Raw genomic sequence first — 25,585 nt, 5'->3', positions numbered from 1 at the left:
AGACTGGGTAACTTATAAAGAAAGGAAAGAGGTTTAATTGACTCACAGTTCAGCATGACTGCAGAGGCCTCAGGAAACTTAGAATCATGGCGGAAGGGGAAGCAGTCACCCTCTCCGTCAGGCGGCAGGACGGAGAAGAGAAAGCAAATGGGGAAGAGCCCCTTATAAAACCATCAGATCTCATGAAAACTCACTTACTATCGCGAGAACAGCATGGGGGCAACCACTCCCATGATCCAATCACCTCCCTTTTTTGATATGTGGGGATTACAAATTCAGATGACACTTGGGTGTAAACACAGAGACAAACCATATCACACTTGTACTGTTGTCTTATGATAATTAGAACAGCTCAAATGCATATTGCCGGTGAAGATATAAATGTATAGGCAATGTAATGTTCTTGTGCATTTGTGTGGGCCTGCCAAGAAGACAGGTAATTAACATAATATAGTATTAATAATAACAATACCTACAGTTATTGGAGCATCTACTGTGTGCCAGATACTGTACTAAAGCTTTACATGTATTAATTCATTAGCCTTAATAACAGATTACTATAATACTTCATATGAGATTATTATCCCACTTAAAAATGAGAAAACTGAGGTGCAGAAAGATGTGCGGATGAAAAGCACTGGACTGAGAATTTCTGAGCATGCATTTCAGTCCCAGCTACATATTAGTTGGTGTGAGTTTTGGGGCAAATCACTTCTCCAGAATGCATTTTCTCTTTTGTTTAGTAGGTACGAAAACAAGAAAAACATTCAATTATTGATTAGCTATTATGGGTCAGAGACAGGGATAAGTATTTTACACGCATCATCTAATTTAACCCTCACAATAGTCAAATGGAGTAGGTACTGTTATCCCCCTTTTACACGTAAGGAAACTGATGCCTGGAGAGGTTGAGTAACTGGATGTGCTCCTGTGTTACAGCAGGAATCTGAACCTGGACTTCATTTATTTATTTTGTTTTTGAGATGCAGTCTCGCTCTGTCACCCAGGCTGGAGTGCAGTGGCACAATCTCAGCTCACAGCAATCTCCACTTCCTGGGTTCAAGCAATTCTTCTGCTTCTGCTTCCAGAGTAGCTGAGATTACAGGTGCCTGCCACTGCTCCTGGCTAATTTTTGTATTTTGTTGTTGCTGTTTGTTTTTGTTTTTTTGAGACAGAGTCACTCTGTCACCCTGGCTGAAGTGCAATGGCATGATATCAGCTCACTGCCACCTCCACCTCCCGGGTTCAAGTGATTCTCCTGCCTCAGCCTCCCAAGTAGCTGGGATTACAGGTGCCCGCCACTACACCCAGCTAATTTTTTGTATTTTTAGTAGAGACGGGGTTTCACCATATTGGCCAGGCTGGTCTCGAACTTCTGACCTCGTGATTCACCCACCTCAGCCTCCCAAAGTGCTTGGAATACAGGTGAGAGCCACCATGCCTGGCCTAATTTTTTTTTTTTTTTTTTTTTTTTTTGAGGTGGAGGTTCGCTCAGTCGCCCAGGCTGGAGTGCAGTGGCCGGATCTCAGCTCACTGCAAGCTCCGCCTCCCGGGTTCACGCCATTCTCCTGCCTCGAGACTCCCGAGTAGCTGGGACTACAGGCGCCCGCCACCTCGCCTGGCTAGATTTTTGTATTTTTTTAGTAGAGACGGGGTTTCACCGGGTTAGCCAGGATGGTCTTGATCTCCTGACCTCGTGATCCGCCCGTCTCGGCCTCCCAAAGTGCTGGGATTACAGGCTTGAGCCACCGCGCCCGGCCAGCCTGGCCTAATTTTTGTATTTTTAGTAGAGACGGGGTTTCACCATGTTGGCCAGGCTGGTCTCGAATTCCTGACCTCAGGTGATCTACTCGCCTCAGCCTCCCATAGTTTACAGGTGTGAGCCACTGTGCCTGGCCTAAACCTGGACTTTACGTTCCCAGAGCCCACACTCGTAACCACAATGACCTTTATACTCTTGGTTCCTTTAGACTTCCTGTTTTCTCTGCCTGCAGTGCTGTTCTTCCAGATTTCTCTAGGGCTGGCTCATTCCCATATTTTAGACATTAACTCAGAACATCAGGTTTGCAGAGGCTTTTGCTCAGGGCTGTTGCCCTCCATAACTCAGAAGGTGCTCTTCTTATAGACTGTAATGTGAATGGTGCCTTGTTGGAATCAGAGACCCGGAAGCCTCGTTTTTCATTCACCTCTCAGATGAAGCCTGGTCATTCTGTATCACTCATTTGGATTCATTTACTCCTTAGTACTTACCCCTATCTAAAATTAATTATTTTATTTATATAACATACTTATTGTCTGTCTCCCCCAATAATATGCAAACTTCGTAAAGAAAGGGATCTGTCTGTCTTACTGCTGTTGGCCAAACATTAAGTGACTGGCCACAGCAGGCACTTAATACATCATTTATTGCATGTTCCTGAATATGTCACACCAATTCCTAATAATCCTGGCCTCACTCTAGTCACAGAGCTGTAAGATAAACGTTTCAAGACATCCTGGGTATTATAAAGACAGTGATGTAGTAAGTTAGGATGGCAAACTACTTCTTAGGGTTTCTGTGCTTTCAAGTTTACTAGCTTTGCAGCAATGTAGAATCCTTAGTATCAATGACAAAATAAACACCCATGTGATCAAAATTAAGAAGTTTCAAATCTCAAGTGTTGGAGAAGATATTGATTACTATACATCTCCCCCCACCAAACTTTTTAATTTTTTTAGATGGAGTCTCACTCTGTCACCCAGGCTGGAGTGCAGTGGTCTGATCTCAGCTCACTGCAACCTCTTCCTCCTGGGTTCAAGCGATTCTCCTGCCTCAGCCTCCGGAATAGCTGGGGCTACAGGCGCCCGCCACCACATCCGGCTAAGTTTTGTATTTTTAATAGAGACGGGGTTTCACCCTATTGGCCAGGCTGGTCTCGAACTCCTGACCTCAAGTGACCCACCTGCCACGGCCTCCCAAAGTGCTGGGATTACAGGCATGAGCCACCACGCCCAGCCTATGCATCATTTTTATGTTTTACTTCAACCAATTTGGAGGCTAGTTAGATGTGACTTTGTAAAGTTGAGCATTCACATTCCTTACGACGCAGCAATTTTTCTCCTAAGTGGATTCCTAAGGGAAACTCCTTCACTTGGACCCCTGGGAGATGCTATGAGAATGTTCACAGTAACCCCACTTATGACAACAAAAATGGAAACCACCTAAAAGCCCATAGACAAGAAAATAGATAAATAATTGGTGGTCTGGAAATTTATGAAGCTGTGATAAATGAATGAATCACAACTATACACAAACATTTGAAAGAAACTTAATAATATTAATACTGGATGAAAACAACCAAGTCCTAGAAGATTATATAAAACTTGGTGCTGTTTTAATGAAGTTCATTTTTTAAAAACATAAACAACCCTTAGGAACAAAAAAAAGCAAGAAACTTATAAACTCAATGTTCATCATTGTGTTTTCCTTGGATGAGGAAAAGTGGCTGAGAAAAAGAATACAGGTAAGTGTAAATTATTATCTGTATTCTGGTGCTCAGGTTGGATAGAGGTTTCTAGCATTAAGCCACCTGTTTTAACACCAGGATTTTTTATTTCCTCCTATACGTGGAGAATTCTAGGATTCAGGCTAAAAGGTGACTCTTGAAGGATTATCTGGGTCCAAGGGCATGTCTACTCATTTTTTATTCATAGTGTCTGTATACAATGTCCAGCACAACCCCAGTCCTCAGTAAGGTTTCCTGAATGAAAGAATGAATGAGTGAATAAATTACAGAAAGTTCAAAAATATTTTTTGTTAATGTTGAGTGTAGTCTGAATAACCTCTTACCCCAATACTTTACAGTAACCCATACACACATGAAATTATGTAATTGATTTCCTAATTCATTGGGAAAAAAATTTAACATTCTCCAGAGTAGTAGACAATCACATAGTATTTTTCCACATAGAATATTCTGTTATACCCATCAATACTGACCTAGGTAGGGAGAAAATAATTCTGAATCCAGCAGAGTACCAAAAAAGCTTTTTAATGCACTATTTGTTTTCCAGGCAAAAGATCTTCAGAAAATATCCATCATTAAGTAGACTTACAAATGGCACTTTTGGCTACATAGGAGAATCAGATATGAGACCCATGTGTTTTTTCTGATAAGCTAGTAGTAGGTCAGCTTTATAATGCAACCCTTTCTTAGGATAAAAAATGGCTAATTTGTTTTGAAAGACAGGAAAATCTGAAACCCTAAAGTCATTGTTTTAAAAAATGTGGGCCAGCTGCAGTGGCTCACACTTGTAATCCCAGCACTTTGGGAGGCCGTGGAGGGCAGATCACAAAGTCAAGAGATTGAGACCATCTTGGTCAACATGGTGAAACCCTGTCTCTACTAAAACTACAAAAAATTAGCTGGACGTGGTGGTGCGTCCCAGCTACTCAATGGGTTGAGGCAGGAGAATTGCTTGAACCCGGGGGGCGGAGATTGCAGTGAGCCGAGATCATGCCACTGCACTCCAGCCTAGTGACAGAGCAAGACTCCATCTCAAAAAAAAAAAAAAAAAAGTAAGCATTTATTTCACGCTATACACCTATGTGTTTTCATACAATAATTTTAAGTATTATGGTATACATTTTCATAAGAGAAGCAAGTAAATCTCAACATAATTTTAAAATAAAGATATATATTAAGTATCTTTATTATTTATTAATGCATTTGACAATACCATATGCTGTCTTTGATGACAAGTTTCATTTTGGTACATGGCAGATTTGTCCTTTTGGTACTGAACTGAAGAAAAAACATGTTACACCTGAAATTCTGCCTTAAGTGAGTAAAACCATGGCCAACTACATCAATAGATTTCAGTCAACTAGCAAAATTGAAATGTTTTAGTCATTCTGATTTATTTATAATAAAAATGAAACAAGATTAATAGTCAACAGGAGAGAATAGTTAATATCATCAGTTTAAAACTGGTCTTTTTATTTTTTCGAGATAGTGTCTTGCTCTATTGTCCAGGCTGAAGTGCAGTGGTGTGATCACAGCTCACTGCAGCCTCAACCTCCCAGGCTCAAGCTATCCTCCCTTCTCAGCCTCCAAGCAGTTAGGACTACAGGCGTGTGCCATCACACCTGGCTAATTATTTACATTCTGTAAAGATGGGGTCTCGCTCTGTTGCCTAGGCTGGTCTCAAACTCCTGGTCTCAGCCTCCCAAAATGGTGGGATTACAGGCGTAAGCCACTGCACGCAACCTAAAATAGGACTTACAGCAGATTACTTATACCGCATATTCAAAAGAAAATAATATTTGGAAATGTAAGATATCAGTCTGAACAGAAAACATTTTTAATATTAATTCCTATCTCTCCAATGCAGCCACCTTTCACATGATAGTGTGAAGTTGATCACATCTAATCTATGCAAAAATGGGTATCTTCTTCATGTTATCCACCGTTTCTCAACTAGTCTCTATATTAATTTACACAATTATTTCACAGAGATTAATAAAACATCAGACAATAGAATCAACCCAAAAGGCAACATCATTTTTCTTTCTACAAGGGAACATGGCTTTCAATGTGCACATCCTATGCTAATAAAGAAACAGAAACTACTTTCATCTCCATAGCAAAAACATAAACACAAATGCCTGGAAATCATGGTTTCTTTTAAAGGGGGCAAATAAAGACATTTCAGAGGTTCTCAGTGAGTGAAACCTCAATACACTTTCCTATTTGAAGATTACACACACACACATATATATGAAATAAAAGCTATTAGAAACACTGCTTATTGTTAATTTAGGATAAATCTTGGTATTACATTTAGAAATTGGAATTTTACATTTCAAGCAGAACAATTGTGAAAATATCAGGCAAAATACTTTTTTTTTCTTAAAAGATATTCAGCAACGAAAGGCTTGAGTCAATTAAAATATATTCCCCCAGCATCAAGGTACATGGCCCCACTTTCAGCTTATGAATACTCCAAAACCAAAGGCTTATTTTGGCCACATTACCATCCACTGCAGAAGGCTATAGTGTAACAACTATAAGACTGGAAGGCAGAAGACTGGCATCTGGCACAAGCTCTGACCCAACAAGCCTCATGAGGTTGGGCATGCCATGAAACCATTCCACACCTGTATCTTCATTAGCCCAGTGAAAAGGCGAAGCAGGCAGGCATGGTGGCTCATGCCTATAATCCCAGCACTATAGGAGGCCGAGGCAGGCGGATCATTTGAGGTCAGGAGTTAGAGACCAGCCTGGCCAACCTGGTGAAACCCCGTCTCTACTAAAAATACAAAATGGGGAATGGTGGCACATGCCTGTAGTCCCACTACTCAGGAGGCTCAAACAGAATTGCTTGAACTTGGGAAGTAGAAGTTGCCTTGAGCAAAGATTGCGCCACTGCACTCCAGCTTGGGCAACAGAGCGAGGCTCCATCTCAAAAAATAAAAAAGACAAAGCTGTGCTCTATGTGGCCCTGTGTGGCCAATCATTTTGGGATTCTCTGACTTGGAAGTTCTTATTAGGCAATAAGCTTTATTCACAACTTAATTTTGCAATTCTACCCAAAAGTTGGCCAGTAATTTGGTAGAATTTTACAAATACCAGTAATTTGGTAGAATTTTACAAGTACCAGTAATTTGGTAGAATTTGGGCTAGAATTTTATAATTCTGCCCAAAGGTTGGCCAGTAATTTGGATCTGGATAGCTAAAAAGCTTTTGATAGGGCTTTATTCAACAAATAGTGGGTACCTACGCTTAGTGTGTACCTACTCTTAGGACTTTATTCAACAAATAGTGAGTACCTACTCTTTGTGGATTGGAAATGACTACAAATTCTTTGAAGCTCCTTCCATCAAAAGGTAGGCTTTATTTCCCTTGATTCTGGACTAGCTTTCAAGTCAAGAGAAGACCTTGTACTTTCTGTTCTCACCCTCTTCAATCTCAGATCTCAGCCTGGGCTGGCCATGGGGGAAGGCCATGGGGAGTAGAACTAAGGAATCTCAGCCGACAGCCCCAGCCAACTTTGAGACACAAACATGAGGCCAGTCAAGGTCAATCAGTCTCCAACCAATCTGCTCACTAACCACAAAGGTGTGTGGAGTCCCAACTGGCACCCATGGAGCAGTGGTGGATCACAGCGGCAGAGCTCTGCCCAGATTGCCAGCCCACAGGATTATAAGCAAATAAATGGTGTTGCTATAGGCCATTATTGGAGGTGGGTTTTTTTTTTTTTTAAGTCATGATTTGAGATGGGTTTTTGTTATTATTTTTTTATTTTTATTTACTTATTTTTTTGAGACAGAGTCTCACTCTGTTGCCCAGTCTGGAGTGAAGTGGCACAATCTTGGCTCACTGCAACCTTCACCTCCTGGGTTCAAGCAATTCTCCCACCTCAGTCTCCCAAGTAGCTGGGATTACAGGCGTGCACCACCACGCCCAGCTCATTTTTTGTATTTTTAGTAGAAATGGGGATTCACCATGTTGGCCAGGCTGGTCTCGAAATCCTGACCTCAAGTGATCCACCCACTTCGGCCTCCCAAAGTGCTGGGATTACAGGCATGAGCCACTGTGCCCAGCTGGGTTTTTATTTTTTATTTACTTGTTTATTTTTTGAGTTGGACTCTCACTCTATTGCCCAAGCTGGAGTGCAATGGCACTATCTTGGCTCACTGCAGCCTCTGCCTCGTGAGTTCAAGCGATTCTCTCACCTCAGCCTCCTGAGTAACTGGGATTACAGGTGCATGCCACAACACCCAGCTAATTTTTCTATTTTTTAATAGAGACATGGTTTCACCATGTCGACCAGGCTGGTCTTGACCTCCTGGCCTCAAATGATCCACCTGCCTCAGCCTCCCAAAGTGCTGGATTACAGGCATGAGCCACTGCGCCCCACCCTTGAGGTGGGTTTTTAGACAACAATGGAGAGCTGACACACTACTCTGTGGCAGAAATTGTGCTAGGTAAAGAAAATACCCTGGATACTAAGACACAGCCCTGTTCTGCAGATGCTTAGAGTCTACTTAGGAAAACAGACATGTAATAGGGGAATTTCAAAGTACATGTCATCAGTGCTCTAATGGGGCACAGGGAGGACTTAAGGATCCATGTAAATTTAGAGAAGAGGCATCAATCCTAGAACTAGGGAGCCGGTGAAGGCTTCGCAGAGGAGACAATTTCTAAAGGGAATTTACATGAAGAAAGAATTTTCCAGGAAACAGTAAGACAGAACATTCTTCTTTCCACGAAGAAGAAAGTATGTGTGCAAAGGCTGGAGGGAGTGAGATAGGGTCCCCAGGGAAGTAAGGGTAGTCATTTTAATTGCTATGTAAAGATGCCAGGGGTGGGCTAGAGGAGTAGCTAAGGGAAAGCTCCCATGACCTTTGGCTTTTGAACCTAGGGTGATGGGAACCAAAGAAGGAAATCCTCTCTCCCTTCTTTCCTTCCTTCCTCACGGCCAAGAGGAGATTTGTGTGCAATAGATACAGAGAGATGCTTCTCTGGTGCTTAGGGTGGGGTAAAGGGAAGTTCTATTATGCCAGGGTCCAAGATAATGGGTAAAGCAGGCAAGAAGAAGACACCATTTCTCAAAAGGAGATACCATTTCTCGAAAGGTGTTCCTTCTTCTTTTGTCACTTAATGAATACCTGAGCACAGAAAGCATTTAAGACTCATCTTTTAAAGATGCTATAAAATTTTTTTTAAGCCAGTGGTAAAGTTTCCCACTTCATTAGTTTTGTGGCCTTGGGCATATGACTAACCACTTTACAAGTCAATTTCCTCATTTGTAAAATGGAGATAATGACCGTATTGACGTCACAGGTCAATAAGGACAAGTGGCGTAAAGTCTTAGCACAGAGCCTGGCTCAGAATAAACCCTCAATATAAGGTCCTTAAATGAGGAAAAGTTGAGGGGAGTAACACGGGATTTAGCGTTAAACCTGTGTTTACAGTCAGTCTATTTCACTTAGTAGTTCCTGCAGCCGTGTGAATTTAGAGACCATTTTAAAACTTGCTCAGACTTAGCTTCCACATCTGAAAAATGTGGATGTTAATATCTACCTTGCAAGGTTGTAATGAGAGTTAAAGGATATCATATATATTAAATGCACAGAGTCTGCCATACCGTACAAACGCACACCCACACAGAGATGATAGTATTTCTCAAATGTATATCAACAGTATTACTGTTAAGACATTCTCTCTCACTTCAAAATCCTATTCTCGACTAAAGCTACAAATCAGAAATCAGAAAAGTTGGATTACCAGAAATATAGATATATAACATATTTAGCATGGTAGGTCCATTCCGCCAGTACCTATACATTATGATAACATAATGAAAAAAATGACTGTGATACAATTCTCATATTTTATTTTGTTAATGCATGATAAAAAATTAACCTCATAATTCAGATCCATTATTTGGAATGAAGAATTTACTATTCCCTGACTCCCTAATTTGGCACTTTGAGGAATTTCCTCTGCACACCAAGCCCCGAAATGCACTATTTTCTAGACCAAAAATGAAAACATGCATATATACAAGTGAGCTGAAAAGTTACAACACAAGATGATCATTTTGGTGAAAAATAATTCCCCCAAATAAGCAGCATGTCATGTCCTTAGAATATGTTACCCTAGAAAGCTAGTAAAAATTCAGGCTAAGGAGGCAACTTAGAGTTCAAGTTTTATCACATATCAGCAAAGTTTTAGACTTCCTTTAAAAACAGACACCTTCAAAGTGAAATCTTGCCAGAAGGGTTGATTTTTAATAATGTGTATATACAAACTTCTCTATTTTAACATTCACCATATTGAGGATTAATTCTAGAAAGATGCTATAGCTGATTTATAAAACAAAATGATTTAGGATCAGAAAGAAAATAGGGGCACACAAGTTTATGTAATCTCTCCCTAACTACCCCCACCCATAGCATCACAAAGTTTTTTTTTTTTCTTTTTCTTTTCTTTTTTTTTTTTTTTTGCTAATGCCACAATTGAAACCTGTATTAACTTAAAAGTTGACACTAAAGGCAGGAATTAAGAAGTCATCTTTCATGGCTTTTAAGCACTTGAATGCTTTAGAATCCCCTTGAAAATGCTAGTGAGCAGGTCTTATTCCTTTAAATGTTGCTTTGATTTGAATCTTGGTGAAATCTAGATTCCCTATTAAATAGTTGCATGCTAATTTTGGAGAAAGTACAATTTAAAACCTTTAACAACTACTCTATTGACTCTGAGGAAGGGGACTTTAGCATGTGGCTGTTTGGGCTAGAGAAGCATTTCAACACCTTTCTGCAAACTAAGATAAAAAACAATGAATGAGAACTACAGATAGAAATCTAGTAAGGCAGTTCTATCATGTAGGAAAACGGCTTCCCAAATGTTTTCTACACTGACATTTTTTAAAAAAGATATGATACCCGGTTCTTCCACATTCAGTGTATAAAACTCAACTTTAGACATGTATGTGCGGAGAAGATTCGTATGTCCAAAACCATCCATTTGCATGGAAATCTTGCCATTGCATTGCTTTGTGTCATTCTGGCTTCGATCACCCACAGGCCGCTGGAGGGCTGGGAGGCCCAGGAGCTCAGCACTCTAACTCCTCCATGACTTCCATGACAATCGTCCGTGGGCCCGTCAGAATCAGATTGCTCACGGTCCGGTAGTCTACGTGCAGGACGTTAAGCCCATTGACAGAGACGACAAACTGACAGACCTAAAGGAAAGATGCAAAGAAAGAGCATCTACTGTAGCACCTGGTTTTGCACAAAGCTTAAAGATAGTATGTAGTCCTAGCAGGTAACTTCATTCTTAAAATATCAAAATGTATCCAGCTGACGACTCCAATTCAATAACTTCCAAGGAGCTACACGTTTTCTGGAAGGCAGCATAATAATAATGATGATGATAATAATAATAATAATAATAAATCATCTTAGTGTTTTACAAAATTGGGCTTAAATCCTAACTCAGAAATGTACTAGTTTTAGCTAGGTATTTAAATTTCTGAGCTTTATTTCCCTCAACCCTAAAATAGGAATTAATAATAATAAGAGTAATACCTACCTTGTAAGACTGTTGTAAGAATTAATGATATATATAGAGTTTCTACTTGCAGTAATTCACAGGCACACTTGCTCCCAATTATAAATTATTGGTGTTGAGACTCAACCAAAGAATGTAAAAAATACCAAAACACCTTGGGAACCATCATTTCCTTTTATTGTTTTCTATGTGGTGGGAACCATCATTTCCTTTTATTGTTTTCTATGTGGGGAATATCAATATAAACTTAAACATGGTATTAAGTTCAAAAATATCTATACTTTTTACTTAGATACAACAAAATTGAAGAGTACTGGAGAGAGTATTGGAAAGCTCTGTCACTGTGGAAAAGATGGGGTACTTAGAATCAAAGATACAGATTTAAGTTATAGGTCCTTTTGGTGGAATACCTTAATCAAGTAATTTCTCCTCTTCTGTGTCTCAATGATATAAATGCCTTATTTGTAAAACAAGTAAAAACGCCTATTCTCACAGGCTCAGACTAGATAATGCATTTGAAACCTCTTTGCAGACACCAAGCACTACACCGATGCTGAGTTCTATTAATTTCTTTCCTTTTAAAAAATACCCACTTCCTTCATAGTCACAGGCAAAACAAAATGAGAAGTGGACAGTAGTACAGAGATTGCTTATTTACTCAATAAACACTTGCTGTTGCTGTCATAAACTTACATACTTTCTACTCCCCAACCTACATGACGAGGGTGTTTTCGCCACATAAGATCACACTATTACGTTTCTCTTTTCTTGGTTCCACAAATTTGTCTTCACGGATTCAGGACACATCTTTTTTTTTTTTTTTTTTTTTTTTTTTTGAGACAGAGTCTCGCTCTGTCGCCCAGGCTGGAGTGCAATGGCGCGATCTCGGCTCACTGCAACCTCCACTTCCTCGGATCAAGCAATTCTCCTGCCTCAGTCTCCCGAGTAGCTGGGATTACAGGTGCCCGCCACCACGCCTGGTTACTTTTTGTATTTTCAGTAGAGACGGGTTTCACCAAGGGGTTTCAACGTGTTGGCCAGGATGGTCTCGATCTCTTGACCTCAAGTGATCTGCCCGCCTCTTCCTCCCAAAGTGCTGGGATTACAGGCTTGAGCCACCACGGCCGGCCTCAGGGCACATCTTATACAAAATCAGCAGTTTTCAACCATGGTGGAGGTCACAGTCATAATCAAGGTCACGCTAGCAGGTCACAATCTATCCTGAACTAGGTTACAGTAATTTGCAAGACAATTTAGCAGTAATTTGATGTAGGCATCAGCCTGGGGTTTGTTTTTTTTTTCTGCTGCAGCAGACTCATGAGCCAAAGAATGAGAAGAATTTCACCTCCTTCCCAATCCAGAGCTTTAGACTCTAGACTTGGGCCTTCAAATCCCTTGTCTTTTCCATAGATGCAGGGATTTCCTTCTCCAAGCCTTTTTGCACTGCCAAATAAGAGGGCAGGAGTTGCCAGGTGAGTGCCCCCTCCAGCTGACCCTTTGCAGACTCCCTGAGATTAGCCATGTCCCGCATCACTCAGGGATCACATTCAGCATTTACTCTTTTTTTTTTTTTTTTTTTTTTGAGATGGAGTCTCACTCTGTTGCCCAGGCTGGAATGCTGTGGCGCCATCTCCTCCATCTCCCAGGCTCAAGCCATCCTCCCACCTCGGCCTCCCGAGTAGCTGGGATTACAGGTGTGTACCACCACGCCCAGCTAATTTTTTGTATTTTTGGTAAAGACGGGCTTTTGCCATGTTGGCCAGGCTGGTCTTGAACTCTTGACCTCTGGTGATCCTCCCACCTTGGCCTCCCAAAGTGCTGGGATTATAGGTGTCAGTCACTGCACCTGGCCTCAGCATTTAGTCTTAACCACAATTTTGTGTCCTCTGTTGCACATTGTGTTTGTTTTAATTGACCAGCATTTAAAATTTAGAAAATCTGCCAGGTGCGGTAGCTCATGCCTGTAATCCCAGCACTTTGGGAGGCCAAGGCAGGTGGATCACCTGAGGTGGATCAGCCTGGTCAACATGGTGAAACCCCATCTCTACTAAAAATACAAAAAAATTAGCTGGGCATGGTGGTGGGTGCCTGTAATCCCAGCTACTTGGAAGGCTGAGGCAGGAGTACTGCTTGAACCCGGGAAGTGGAGGTTGTAGTGAGCCGAGATCACACCATTGCACTCCAGCCTGGGCAACAACAGTGAAACCTCATTTCAAAAATTAAAATAAAATTTAGAAAATCTTTGCATAAAAATATATAATATATAGTTATATATATGTTTTTTAAAAATATATAAAAACATACATATATGTTTAAAAAAATTTTAAAAGACAGATGAAAGGAGAACTATAATTCAGTATATTCGTATAGTGGAATATTATTCAGCCATAAAGTGGAACATACAACACGCTACAACATGGGTGAGCCCTGAAAACATTATGCTAAGTAAAAGATGCCAATCAGAATAGACCATAGAGTGTAAGAGCCCATTTATATGAAATGTCCAGAATAGGCAAATCCACAGAGACAGCAAATAGATTTTTGATTTCTTAGGGTTGGGAGCAGGGGTGGTGGGGTGGGGCATGGAAGTGGTTGGTAATGGGTACGGGGTTTCTTTTAGGGGTGATAAAAATGCTTTAAAATTGCTGTAATAGTGATATAACTCTGTGAATATATAAAACAACTACTGAATTTATTAAAAACTACTGAATATATTAAAAACTACAGTTTACTTGGAAAAATTGCATGGTATGTGAACTATATCTCCATAAAGCTCTTAGTTAAATTATGAAACAAAACAAAACAATAAACATTGAAGGGAAGAGGGCCCTGATGCTAACAGTGGATAGATCCTTGTAGACAGAAGGGAGAGGCTGGTTTGGTTCAAGATGGGGTCCTGTGTACCTCTTGACTGAGGAACTCTTACAGGCCTCAAAAGCTAGGATAGTCAAGGCTGTATGTGTGGGAGGATGAGTACCAGGTAACCTCTGCGCAGGACCTTTACCCAGGTGTTCAGGGGTAGGAAAAGGGCAGTCAGCAGGGCTGTTTGGCCAAGGGCCAGTGGCACCAGTCACTAATACTGGTCAGGGTTCATTTCACTGGACTGCCTATAAGCCCTGGGATGGGGGCTGTGGTGGGGTGTGTTGCACATGATCTCAAGTGGGAAGGACACAGGCAAGGGACATCAAAATGATCTGACATTGAACTTGTCATGAAGCTTGGTGATGGTCACTTCAACTGAATTTAATTTTAGAAAAACAGGCCGGGCATGCGCAGTGGCTCACGTCTGCAATCCTAGCACTTTGGGAGGCCAAGGCAGGCGGATCACTGGAGCTCAGGAGTTCGAGACCAGCCTAGGCAACATGGCGAAACTCTGTTTCTACAAAAAATAAATATAAAAAATTAGCCAGGTGTGGTGGCACCCGCCAGTAGTCCCAGCTACTTGGGGGACTGAGGCAAGAGTATCGCTTGAACCCAGGAGGTTGAAGCTGCAGTGAACCAAGATCATGCCACTGCATTCCAGCCTGAGTAACAAAGTGAGATCCTGCCTAAAAAAAAATTTTAAAAATTAGAAAAACAGAAAAAGGTCATTTCTTGTTTTTGTTGTGTAAGTGCATGCACACACACACATTTCTCAAATGCCAAAGTTTGTGACGAATGCAGTCTTTTGTAAAGTAAGGTGCTTCAAGGCTACCCTAGGCATAAAGACAGTCTCACTCCCTTGCATTCCCACATGCTGTCCAGAGCAGTCCGTCAAGAGTGGCATCAGAGCAAGCGCACCGTGAACTGCTCGTTTCCCACAAACCTTCTTATTTGTGCTGCCACCTGAGCACATCTCTAGGTGTATAGATTATCAGGTGAAGACCCTCTGTCACAGGTGTTCTGGAGAAAAAGCCCACAACATCTTATACCAACTAGTGTGTGGAGAACTTAAATAAAGATTTATTAGGTAGGTGCAAAAGCAATTGCAAGTTACGTTTGCACCAACCTAATAAATACCAGCATCTTTGCCTTCATCAAGCTTACAATTTAGTTTAGGAGGCAGAGTATCACAGGCAGGATCCTTTTCAAAATAGCAGGCAACCTCTCAATCGATTCAGTCATATGTTGAAAAATCTATTATTTCTCAAGTGCCAATCCAAGTACTTTACACACTTAATAAAAACTGTCCTAAAAGTCATATGGTGACATCTATTGGTTTTTGGTTATCCAGCTTCATTTCACTACAATTGACTCGATATCCTTTTCAGGTATCACCTTTCCTCTGCTGTGGGTAGTAAGGATAGGAATGTCAACCAACATGCCCTGCCCTCCCCCATTCACAGGGTCACCTGACCCCAAGCTTGGCCAATCAGACTCTGTCTCCTGGACCACGGACTGTGGAGCTGAGTAACACAGGAAAGTTCATTTGCTCTGGTATTTGGGTCCCCAAATCTACCTTGGTTCCTGTCCTTTATCAAGCTTGGTTCTCCAGGTTAGGCACGGTGGCTCATGACTGTAATCTCAGCACATTGGGAGGCTGAGGGGGTGGATCACCTGAGGTCAGGAGTTCAAGACCAGCCTGACCAACATGATGAAACCCTGTCTCTACTAAGTACAAAAAATTAGCTGGGTATAGTGGCACATGCCTGTAATTCCAGATACTTGGGAGGCTGAGGCAGGAGAATCGCTTGAACCTGGGAGGTGGAGGTTGCAACAAGAGCAAAATCCCACCTCAAAAAAAAAAAAAGCTTGGTTTTGTGGATCTGCCTGGTTCTCTGGATCTGCCTTTGTTTGTTTTACGTACTTAATATCTTTCTAATCGATTTTTTTTTTCTTTTTTGTTAGGTTAGCTGATTTCTGTCACTGGCAACCCACCATCCCCAATGCAATCTTTCTTTTTAAGATAGAGTCTTGCTCTGTCTCCCAGGTAGGAGTACAGTGACAGGATTTTGGCTCACTGCAACCTCCTACACCTGGGTTCAAATGATTCTCATGCCTCAGTCTCCCAAGTAGCTGGGATTACAGGCACACACCACCACGCCCAGCTAATTTTTGTATTTTTAGTAGAGATGGGGTTTCACCATGTTGGCCAGGCTGGTCTTGAACTCCTGACCTCAGATGATCCACCCACCTCAGCCTCCTAAAGTGCTGGGATTACAGGTGTGAGCTACCATGGCTGGCCCCCAATGCAATCTTTATAAGCAAACTAAATGTCAGAGAGGTTAAATTATTTGCTCAAGGTCACTAACTAACTGCATCTGGAATCTGACCTCCATACTCCACAGCTCTGCATGAGTACAAGTTTATAAAGTACAATATGTATATGCCAGTTCTCAGGCATGCACAGAATAGTGGGTGACAAGCGTTTCTTCTCTTTAACTGTTAATCAGTCCCTAGGTCCACTCAAATATCTTACAGTGTTGATGTTTAGCTTCTTTCAGCTTCTTAAGAAGCTTTTTATTCAATTAAGGTTTTGGGTTGCTTTTTGTGTCACTAAAAAACTCTGAATAATATGTAAACTTAGATACTCATTTCAAACTTTTTCCTTGAATAAGGCAAAAAACAATGCCTTCAAAATATTTATCATGTTAATATTCAAGGTAGTAATTTTAGATTTAGGCTGTTAGGGCCAGTCACGGTGGCTCATGCCTGTAAACCCAGCACTTTGAAAGGCTGAGGCAGGCGGATCATTTGAGGTCAGGGTTTCGAGACCACGGGTGTTGGGTGCACCAAAATCTCACAAATCACCACTAAAGAACTTACTTATATAACCAAACATCACCTATTCCCCAATTACCTACAGAAAAAAAAAAAAAAAAAAAAAAAAGAGTTTTCGACCAGCCTGGCCAACATGGTGAAACCCAGTTTCCACTAAAAATACAAAAATCAGCCAAGCATGATGGTGGACACCTGTAATCCCAGCTACTCGGGAGGCTGAGGCAGGAGAATCACTTTGAACCTGAGAGGCAGAGTTTGCAGTGAGCCAAGATTGCACCACTGAACTCCAGCCTGAGCAACAGAGTGACCCTCTGCCTCGATAAAATAAAATAAAATAAATTTTAAAAATAAAAATAAAAAATACTCTGGGCACAGTGGCTCTCACCTGTAATCTCAGCACTTTGGGAGGCCAAGACAGGTGGATCATCTGAGGTCAGGAGTTCAAGACCAACTTGACCCAACATGGTGAAACCCTGTCTCTACTAAAAATGCAAAAATTAGCCAGGCATGGTGGTGCATGCCTGTAATCCCAGCTAATTGGGAGGCTGAGGCAGGAGAATGGCTTGAACCTGGGAGTCAGAAGTTGCAGTGAGCCAAGATAGTGTCATTGCACTATAGCCTGGGCGACAAGAGCGAAACTCGGTTTCAAAAATAAAAAATAAAATAAAAATAGATTTAGGCTGTTAGGAAAGATGTCATCTCTCCCTAAGTGGTCGGAACAACTGCTGTGGTTCCAGCAATTCCCATGTCCTATTAGTAAAAATGTACAAAACGATCTAGAAATGTAGGTATTACTATAAAACATATTCAGTTATAATGAATTTTCAATTAACATCTATGGTACACTATGTGCTGAAAATCAACACACATTATGAGTAACCACAGGAAGCACTCAACCTGAGGGAAATTATTTCTCCTCTGTATTCAAAAGCACACAGGCACAAACACACAGAACGCGTGACTACCTCTGAATGGCGGGGGGCCACCTTAGGAGGCCTTCTACTTGAGGTGGGGTGACTTAGGTGCCACCCACTGGTGGTAACAAGAGTTCAAGTAAGGTTGCGATACTTTTTTTTTCCCCCTTATAATTATCTTTATCAGATCTGTTTTCAAAGATGGGATTGCATTTCCCTAGTTCTTGGAAAAGGGATCAATCATGAGCTCATATAACTGCTCTGTAACTCATCTCCCACAAGGAGGTAGTACCTTCACTTTCAAATGAAGGGATAAGGAGCAAATTCTCTAATGAAAAGGAAGAACAAAATTTTCACAAGTAATATGAAGCTTTGTTAAGTAATGTCTCCAAGCAAATGGGCAGTGGAGAAAAGTTCTAAGAACCGCTGGGCGTGGTGGCTCATGCCTGTAATCCCAGCACTTTGGGAGGCCGAGGTGGGTGGATCACCTGAGGTCAGGAGTTCAAGACCAGCCTGGCCAACATGGTGAAACCCGGTCTCTAGCAAAAATACAAAAATCAGCTGGGCGTGGTGGTGCACGCCTGCAATCCCAGCTACTCTGTAGGCTGAGACCCAAGAATTGCTTGAACCCAAGAGGCAGAGGTTGTAGTGAGCCAAGATGGTGCCACTGTACCCCAGCCTGGGCAACAGAGTGACACCCTGTTTGAAGAATTTAAAAAAAAAAAAAATGTTATAAGAACCAAACTTAGCCTTGTAAGAGTTAACAGGAAGCAGGAGGCAGGACTTAGCACATTTCAGGGTGTGATCAGGTTGGGATAAATACCTAGGCTGAACTCCAGCCTTCCTCCTGATAGTAAGCCAAACTCACTAAATAATCTTGCCTCCAATTCCTCTCCCCGCGCCAGTCCTGGCAGATGTACGATAATTCTCTGGATAGATTGAGTGCCCATGGGATTGTTCAATTGCACATTTGTTCTTATAGGCTGGCGTCCCATCACAATGATTCGATTGTTTCATCCACAGTGGGAGTGAGTTTGGGGAGAAACACGACACCTATGATTACATAATTGTCTTCTCACTGCCATAGAAGTCTGTATTCACCAAGAAATTTGCATCCCAGAAATTGTTGCATTCATGTCAATGCCTTCTTGTTTTTTTCTTTCTGATCTTGAAGGAGAACGAAGGATTGAAGGGGAAGGCTGTTTCTGACTATCCCTGAAAGTAACATAAAACATTTAACCATACAGAGAAAGAATCAGACAGAAAAGAATGATAAGATACACACAAATAGATGTGGAAAATGATCAGGGCGAGCTGAGATCTGCTTAGTAGAGTAGGAAAGGCTGGCCAATTAAATGATACAGAAAGCAGAACAAGATGTTAAGTAGCAAGCCATGACTAAAACCTTAATCAAGCAGAGCACTCATCTGTGTTCTAGAGATCATCCTGATCCAGCTCCCATAAAAAGTGGAAGTCTTTCCTACACATCCCTACTAGGTATCCGGCCCATCTCTCTGGAATACTTACATTAGGAAATGCACCACTTAATGAGTAAGACTTTTGGAGTCCAGTTGCGCGTTAGAAGTTCTAGCTATGCGTTCGGTTAATATTATTTGAGCCATTGTCACTGCTCAATTGCTCAAGTGAAAAAGCACACCCAAACACACAAAAAAGCGGCTCTCAAACCGTAGTGTAAATATGAGTCACCTTTGGGATCCCATTCTAAGGTATGAATTCTCAGATCTCACCCAAGACCTACCAAATCAGACCCTCTGGAGGTATGTCCCAAGATTTGCAATTTCATTGAGCATATCAGGTGATTTGTGTACAGAACTACACTGAGAAACAGTGCCGACAATTATCTGCTAGGATTTTTTCTACCAAAAGTTAGTTTAAATGCTCATCCCATACCTGTTAGTATTGTAAGAGAGCCTTCTTTGACCATGAGCACCAACTGCCTCATGCAAGAAGAAGGCTGATGTTTTAGTTATTAAAATTATTGCTTGCCTAAAGGTTGGGCATGGTGGCTCTTGCCTGTAATCCCAGCACTTTGGGAGGCCGAGGTGGGCGGATCACTTGGAGTCAGGAGTTCGAGACCAGCCTGGCCAACATGGGGAAACCCCATCTCTACTAAAAATACGAAAATTAGCCAGGTGTGGTGGTGTGTGCCTGTAGTCCCAGCTACTTGGGAGGATGAGGCACGAGAATTGCTTGAACCTGAGAGGCAGAGACTGCAGGGAGGCGAGATTGTACACTCCAGCCTGGGCAACAGAGTCAGACTCTGTCTCAAAAAACAAAAAACAAACAAACAAAAAACAATAAAATTATTACTTGATGGAAGTCTGTTTCATTTTTAGAGCCAAATTTTGCTATTTTTAAAACTTCAACACTAATAATAATAATGATGGACAAAAAATGACTAAGTTTGGAACCATTATCGGAGATAATAATCAGACCTCCTGAGAATAAGAACTCAGGCTTTTTGGCAGCCAAAACATCAAAAAGAAAAAGACTGAGAGTGAAGCAGAGCAACAAAAATCATGAGTAGATTAAGAAATATTTGAAAGCTGTTGAAATTTAGATTTTTGAAAGAAAAGTTATTATTCTGATTGTTCCTATTTCTTTAAACTTTACTCCAAATCATACATCTGATTATCATAACCTGATATCAGATTGTGAAAGCAATGTCATACACATTGAGATAAAGCACTATCTTCTTATAATTCATTATTTCTCCTCTCTGTCCTACACCTGAGGAAGCCTAGCCATTGGGTCCATCCGTGTCTTCGTCTGTTTGGGCTGCTACAACAGACATCAAATACCATAAACTGAGTGGCTTATAAACAATAAATAGTTACTTCTCCCCTTTCTGGATCTTGGTTAAGTCTAAGATCAAGGTGCTGGCAGGTGTCTGGTGAGGGCTGCCTCTTTGTAGATGGCACCTCCTATGTCCTCACATGGTAGAAGGGGCAAGGAATCTCTTTCCAGCCACTTTCATAAGTGCACTAATTCCACTCATGAGGGCTCTGACCCAGCAACCTCATCCTTTCCCAAAGTCCCTGCCTTCTAATACTTGATCACTTTGAGAGTTAGGATTTTAGCGTATGAATTTGAAGGGGATGTAAACATTCAGACCATAGTAGTTCATATCCCCAGACGACGTCTTAGGTCACAACTTGCCAGGCAGCATGGGCAATGCTATAATAGCTAATAAGAACATCTAACCATTTTCCAAAACTTTTTACATGTGTAATTTCATTAAAAATTCCCAACGCAGGTCCTACTATTTTTATTTCCATCTCACGATTGAGGGGGTAGATTCAGAAAGTAAAGTATTTGGCCCAAGTTCACAGAGTTAGTAAGTGGTGAAACCAGGATCTGACTCGAAACGTGTACACTTAAGACCAAGGCTACTCTGCTCCCTGAGCAATGGATAATCAGCTTCCCCCAAACTGGCACAGATACCACGCAGATGAGCATCCTAGCCTGGTGTCTAAACACTTCTTTTCTTTTCTTCTCTTCTTCTTTATTTATTTATTTGTTTCTCTCTTTTTTTTTGAGATAGGGTCTCACTTTGTCACACAGGCTGGAGTGCAGTGGTGTGATCTCGGCTCACTGAAACCTCTGCCTCCCAGGTTCAAGCTATATCCTCCCACCTCAGGCTCCTGAGTAGCTGGGAGCACAGTCATGTGCCATCACGCCAAGCTAAGTTTTGTAGAGACAGGGTTTTAGCATGTTAACCAGGCTGCTCTTGAACTCCTGAGCACAGGTGATCCACCTGTCTTGGCTTCCCAAAGTGAGCCATTGTGCCAGCCTATAGCGAATTTCTTTTTTTTTCTTTTTCTTTTTCTTTTCTTTCTTTGTTTTTTTTTTTGAGACAGAGTATCGTTCTGTCACCCAGCTTGGAGTGCAGTAGCACAATCTCAGCTCACTGCAACCTCCACCTCCTGGGTTCAAGCAATTCTCATGCCTCAGCCTCCCTAGTAGCTGGGACTACAGGTGTGCACCACCTCATCTGGCTAATTTTTTTGTATTTTAGAAGAGACATGGGTTTCACCATGTTGCCCAGGCTGGTCTCGAACTCCTGGCCTCAAGTGATCCACCCACCTCGGCCTTTCAAAGTGCTAGGATTATAGATATGAGCCACTGGGCCCAGCCAAATGTCTTAAGAACACTGCATTTGACTTTTCCTTCCATCATGCCCGAAAATGGTATAATGCTCACTCGATAATCATCATTATCACCACCATTGCCAACACCATTGCCATCATCTTGATAGATGGAAGAAAATGATGGGGAATGTGACAGGGGCATTTTCACTCTTTTAACAATAACCTGGACTAATCTCTACACCTGGGCCATATCTGGCAGGGGCATATAGGGTGTTCTCTTCAGCCAGAGTTCAAATAACAAATAACCATGTTTCTTACAACCTGGAGGAGAAGGAGAAAGTTCCCTCTCCCTGTTGGCAGCCCCGTTCTTCTGTTAGAATGACACTAGGACATAATAATAAGGTGAAGATTAGTGTCTCCTGGATGAAGAGTTTAAAGATTCCAGGAGGAAGGATAACACATGAATATAAAGTGTATAATTACCCATGGTAACAACGCTTCAGCCAGCAAGCTCCCCCCACACACCATTCATCACAGTGACTGATGGCATCCCCTAATCTCTGCCTTTAACTGACATTACCCATTCCACTCACATTCCTTCTTTGTTGTTATTGAAATCTTTGCTTCATAATAGAAACAGGACAGCAGAGGATTAAATAATTTACCATCTGTCTTCTGTAGGTGGGTGAGAAATTCGGTATGAGGTGATCAACACACCATGAATGTTACTATGTTCAACGGGGGGCACGCTTCATAGCAAAAATGAATTCCTTAAGAAGTTTATATTCGGCTGGGCGCGGTGGCTCACGTCTGTAATCCCAGCACTTTGGGAGGCCGAGACAGGCAGATCACAAGGTCAGGAGTTTGAGACCAGCCTGGCCAATATGGTGAAACCCCGTCTCTACTAAAAATACAAAAAACTAGCTGGGCGAGGTGGCGGGTGCCTGTAGTCCCAGCTACTCGGGAGGCTGAGGCAGGAGAATGGCGTGAACCCGGGAGGCGGAGCTTGCAGTGAGCTGAGATCCGGCCACTGCACTCCAGCCTGGGCGACAGAGCGAGACTCCGTCTCAAAAAAAAAAAAAAAAAAAAAAAAAAAATTAGCCAGGCATGGTGGCATGCGCTTGTAGTCCCAGCTACTTAGGAGGCTGAGGCAGAAGAATCGCTTGAACCCGGGAGGTGGAGGTTCCAGTGAGCCCAGATTGCGTCACTGCACTCCAGTCTGGGTGACAGAGTGAGACTCCATCTCAAAAAAAAAAAAAAAAAAAAAAGTTTATCTTCAGGAATACTCTCATTCTCTTCCTTCTTCTCTCCTCAGTGATGGTTCCCCCAAGGCTAAAATTAAGTGTAGGGTAATGAAGAAAACATTGGATCAGGAGACTGGAGATAAGCTCTAGTCTTAGCCCTGGATTTCATGAGCTAAGCTGCTGTGAACATGCAACTTCACTTCGCAAAGCGTTCATTCTCCATCTGATAAATTGGGCAGAAAAAACTTATACTTATTAGGAACTTTAAAGTATATTTCAGTTCATGGCCGGGTACAGTGGCTCACACCTGTAATCCCCGCACTTTGGGAGGCTGAGGCGGGTAGATCACTTGAGACCAGAAGTTTGAGACCAGCCTGGCCAACATAGTGAAGCCCCATTTCTACTAAAAATAAAAAAGTTAGCCAGGCATGGTGGTGCATGCCTGTAATCCCAGCTATTAGCCAGCTACTCAGGAAGCTGAGATACAAGACTCACTTAAATCAGTGAGGCAGAGGCTGCAGTGAGCTGCTATCACACCGCTGCACTCCAGCCTGGGCAACACAGTGAGGCCTTGTCTCAAAAAAAAAAAAGTGTATTTCAGTTCTTAAATTTTAGGTGAAAAAAATAACTTGTACTTGTTAGCGATTGAAAAACTCATTTACTATTAACAACAACCAACAGCTTTGGTTTACTGTTTACAAGAACTAGACCAGGCATTTGTTTATATTAAATTTGTAAAGAAAACACTCTTTTTGGATATGTAAACTGAGGTTCAGAACAGTACAAATGAAAGAATGTAAGATGAGAGTCTCTCTCATGCCCACACATACAAAAAAGCTAAAAGATATATCATAAAGCTATATTATTTTACGACAGTGTAGTATTGGTATAGACAGATAGACGAATGTAACAGAATTGAAAATCCAGAAACTAAACCCCATACACAGACACTTGACTTATGATAAAGGCAGTTGCAGAAAAGAGAACTTTTATAATGATAAAAGGTCCAATCCATGAGAAGGATATGAAAATTAAAAACATACATACGCCCAACAAAAAAGCCCTAAATTACATGAAACGAAACTCACAGAATCCAAGAGATAAACAAGTATTTTGACATAATAGTTTGGTCCCACTTTCAATAAAGCATAGGACAGCTAGGCAGAAGATCACTCTAGATATATAATACATATACAAAATCTATAACCAGTAATTATACTCCTAAATGTGTACTCAATACTATAACTATAGCATATTTAATTTATGTAAAGTTCAAGAGTATGCAAATAATCTATGGTCTTAGAATTTCTTGGTAGTCGTTACAATAGCAGTTCACTTTGGTTTTTTCTTTGTTTGCTTTCGTATTTTTTGTTTTTTCGTTTGTTTTTTTGAGATGGAGTCTTGCTCTGTTACCCAGGCTGGAGTGCAGTGGCACAATCTCGGCTCACTGCAACCTCCACCTCCCTGGTTCAAGCAATTCTCCTACCTCAGCCTCCCAAGCAGCTGGGATTACAGGCACCTGCCACTACAACCAGCTAACTTTTGTATTTTTTTTAGAGATGGGGTTTCACCGTATTGGCCAGGCTGGTCTTGAACCCCTGACCTCAAGTGATCTGCCCACCTTGGCCTCCCAAAGTGCTGGGATTACAGGTGTGAGCTAGGCCTGGCCTAGCAGTTCACTTTGTAATAACTGGAGATGTGTATAAATAATTTGTACATTTTCTATATAGTTCAATAAAAAATTGCTTTAACTCCCACCTTTACCATTTATTAGTTGTATGACTTTGGGCAAGTTAGAAATTCTCTGAGTTATAATTTACTCATCTGTAAAATGGGGATCAAGTTCATTATGAGGATTAACTCTAATTAAGTACTAATCCCAGTGTTTATTACCGCTGAATGTTAAATAAATATTGGTTTTCCTCTTCCATCCTTCCTCATGCACAATCCCTGTTCCCCCAAATGGCCAAGAGAACGCAAATTGTTGAAAGGCGGACAAACCATTGCATGGGTCCATACCCAGAAAAGCCTGTTGGGATTCTGTCTTGGAGATGGCAATAGGTGTTAAGAGATGTTATTCATTCAAATCAAAAAGGAAAAATTAAAATAAAAACAAAACCAACACAGGTATGAGACGAATTTGCTCCAATCTAAGAGAACCTCCCAAGGACAGAATCCAGAAGCCACTATAAACAATCAGTGTACTTTTAAAGGAAACAGAGCAGTCAGATTCTGTTAAGGAATCTCTGATATTGACCATAAGGTATCCACATTAACCAAGCTGCTTTAGAACTGAAACAGCTGTATAGTGTAACTAGACTCCTGGATGGTCCTTCACCAAAATATTAGACAGAGATGTAAACCGAGTCAAGATTGGCTTGTATCTAGGAATTCCTTACATCTGTAGAATGTTTCATATTCATGAAAACATTCACATTCAGCAAGGACACGACTTACGGGTTTTGGATACTGCTGTAGTAAATAAGTTATGTGTTTGCGTCTAGTGCACACAGCCCTGACAGCAGGACACTGTTCTTGGAAGAAAAAAAAAGTAG

General features: G+C 41.4%; 1 protein-coding gene across 1 annotated transcript in view; it reads right to left on the bottom strand.

The window, feature by feature from the left end:
* Positions 1-3,352: 3,352 nt before the first annotated feature.
* The window catches only part of DEPTOR (DEP domain containing MTOR interacting protein), a 192,954-nt gene continuing 170,721 nt past the window's right edge, over positions 3,353-25,585 (bottom strand). The window contains exon 9 of the mRNA XM_008001442.3: positions 3,353-10,731. Coding sequence (XP_007999633.2) covers positions 10,603-10,731 — 129 coding nt within the window. The 3' untranslated portion in view covers positions 3,353-10,602. The remainder of the gene's footprint in view (positions 10,732-25,585) is intronic.

Source organism: Chlorocebus sabaeus, chromosome 8 (genome assembly GCF_047675955.1).
Source record: "Chlorocebus sabaeus isolate Y175 chromosome 8, mChlSab1.0.hap1, whole genome shotgun sequence".
Taxonomy (NCBI): Eukaryota; Metazoa; Chordata; class Mammalia; order Primates; family Cercopithecidae; genus Chlorocebus; species Chlorocebus sabaeus.
Note: the sequence above shows the minus strand (reverse complement) of the source record. Positions and strands in the feature narration are given on the sequence as shown.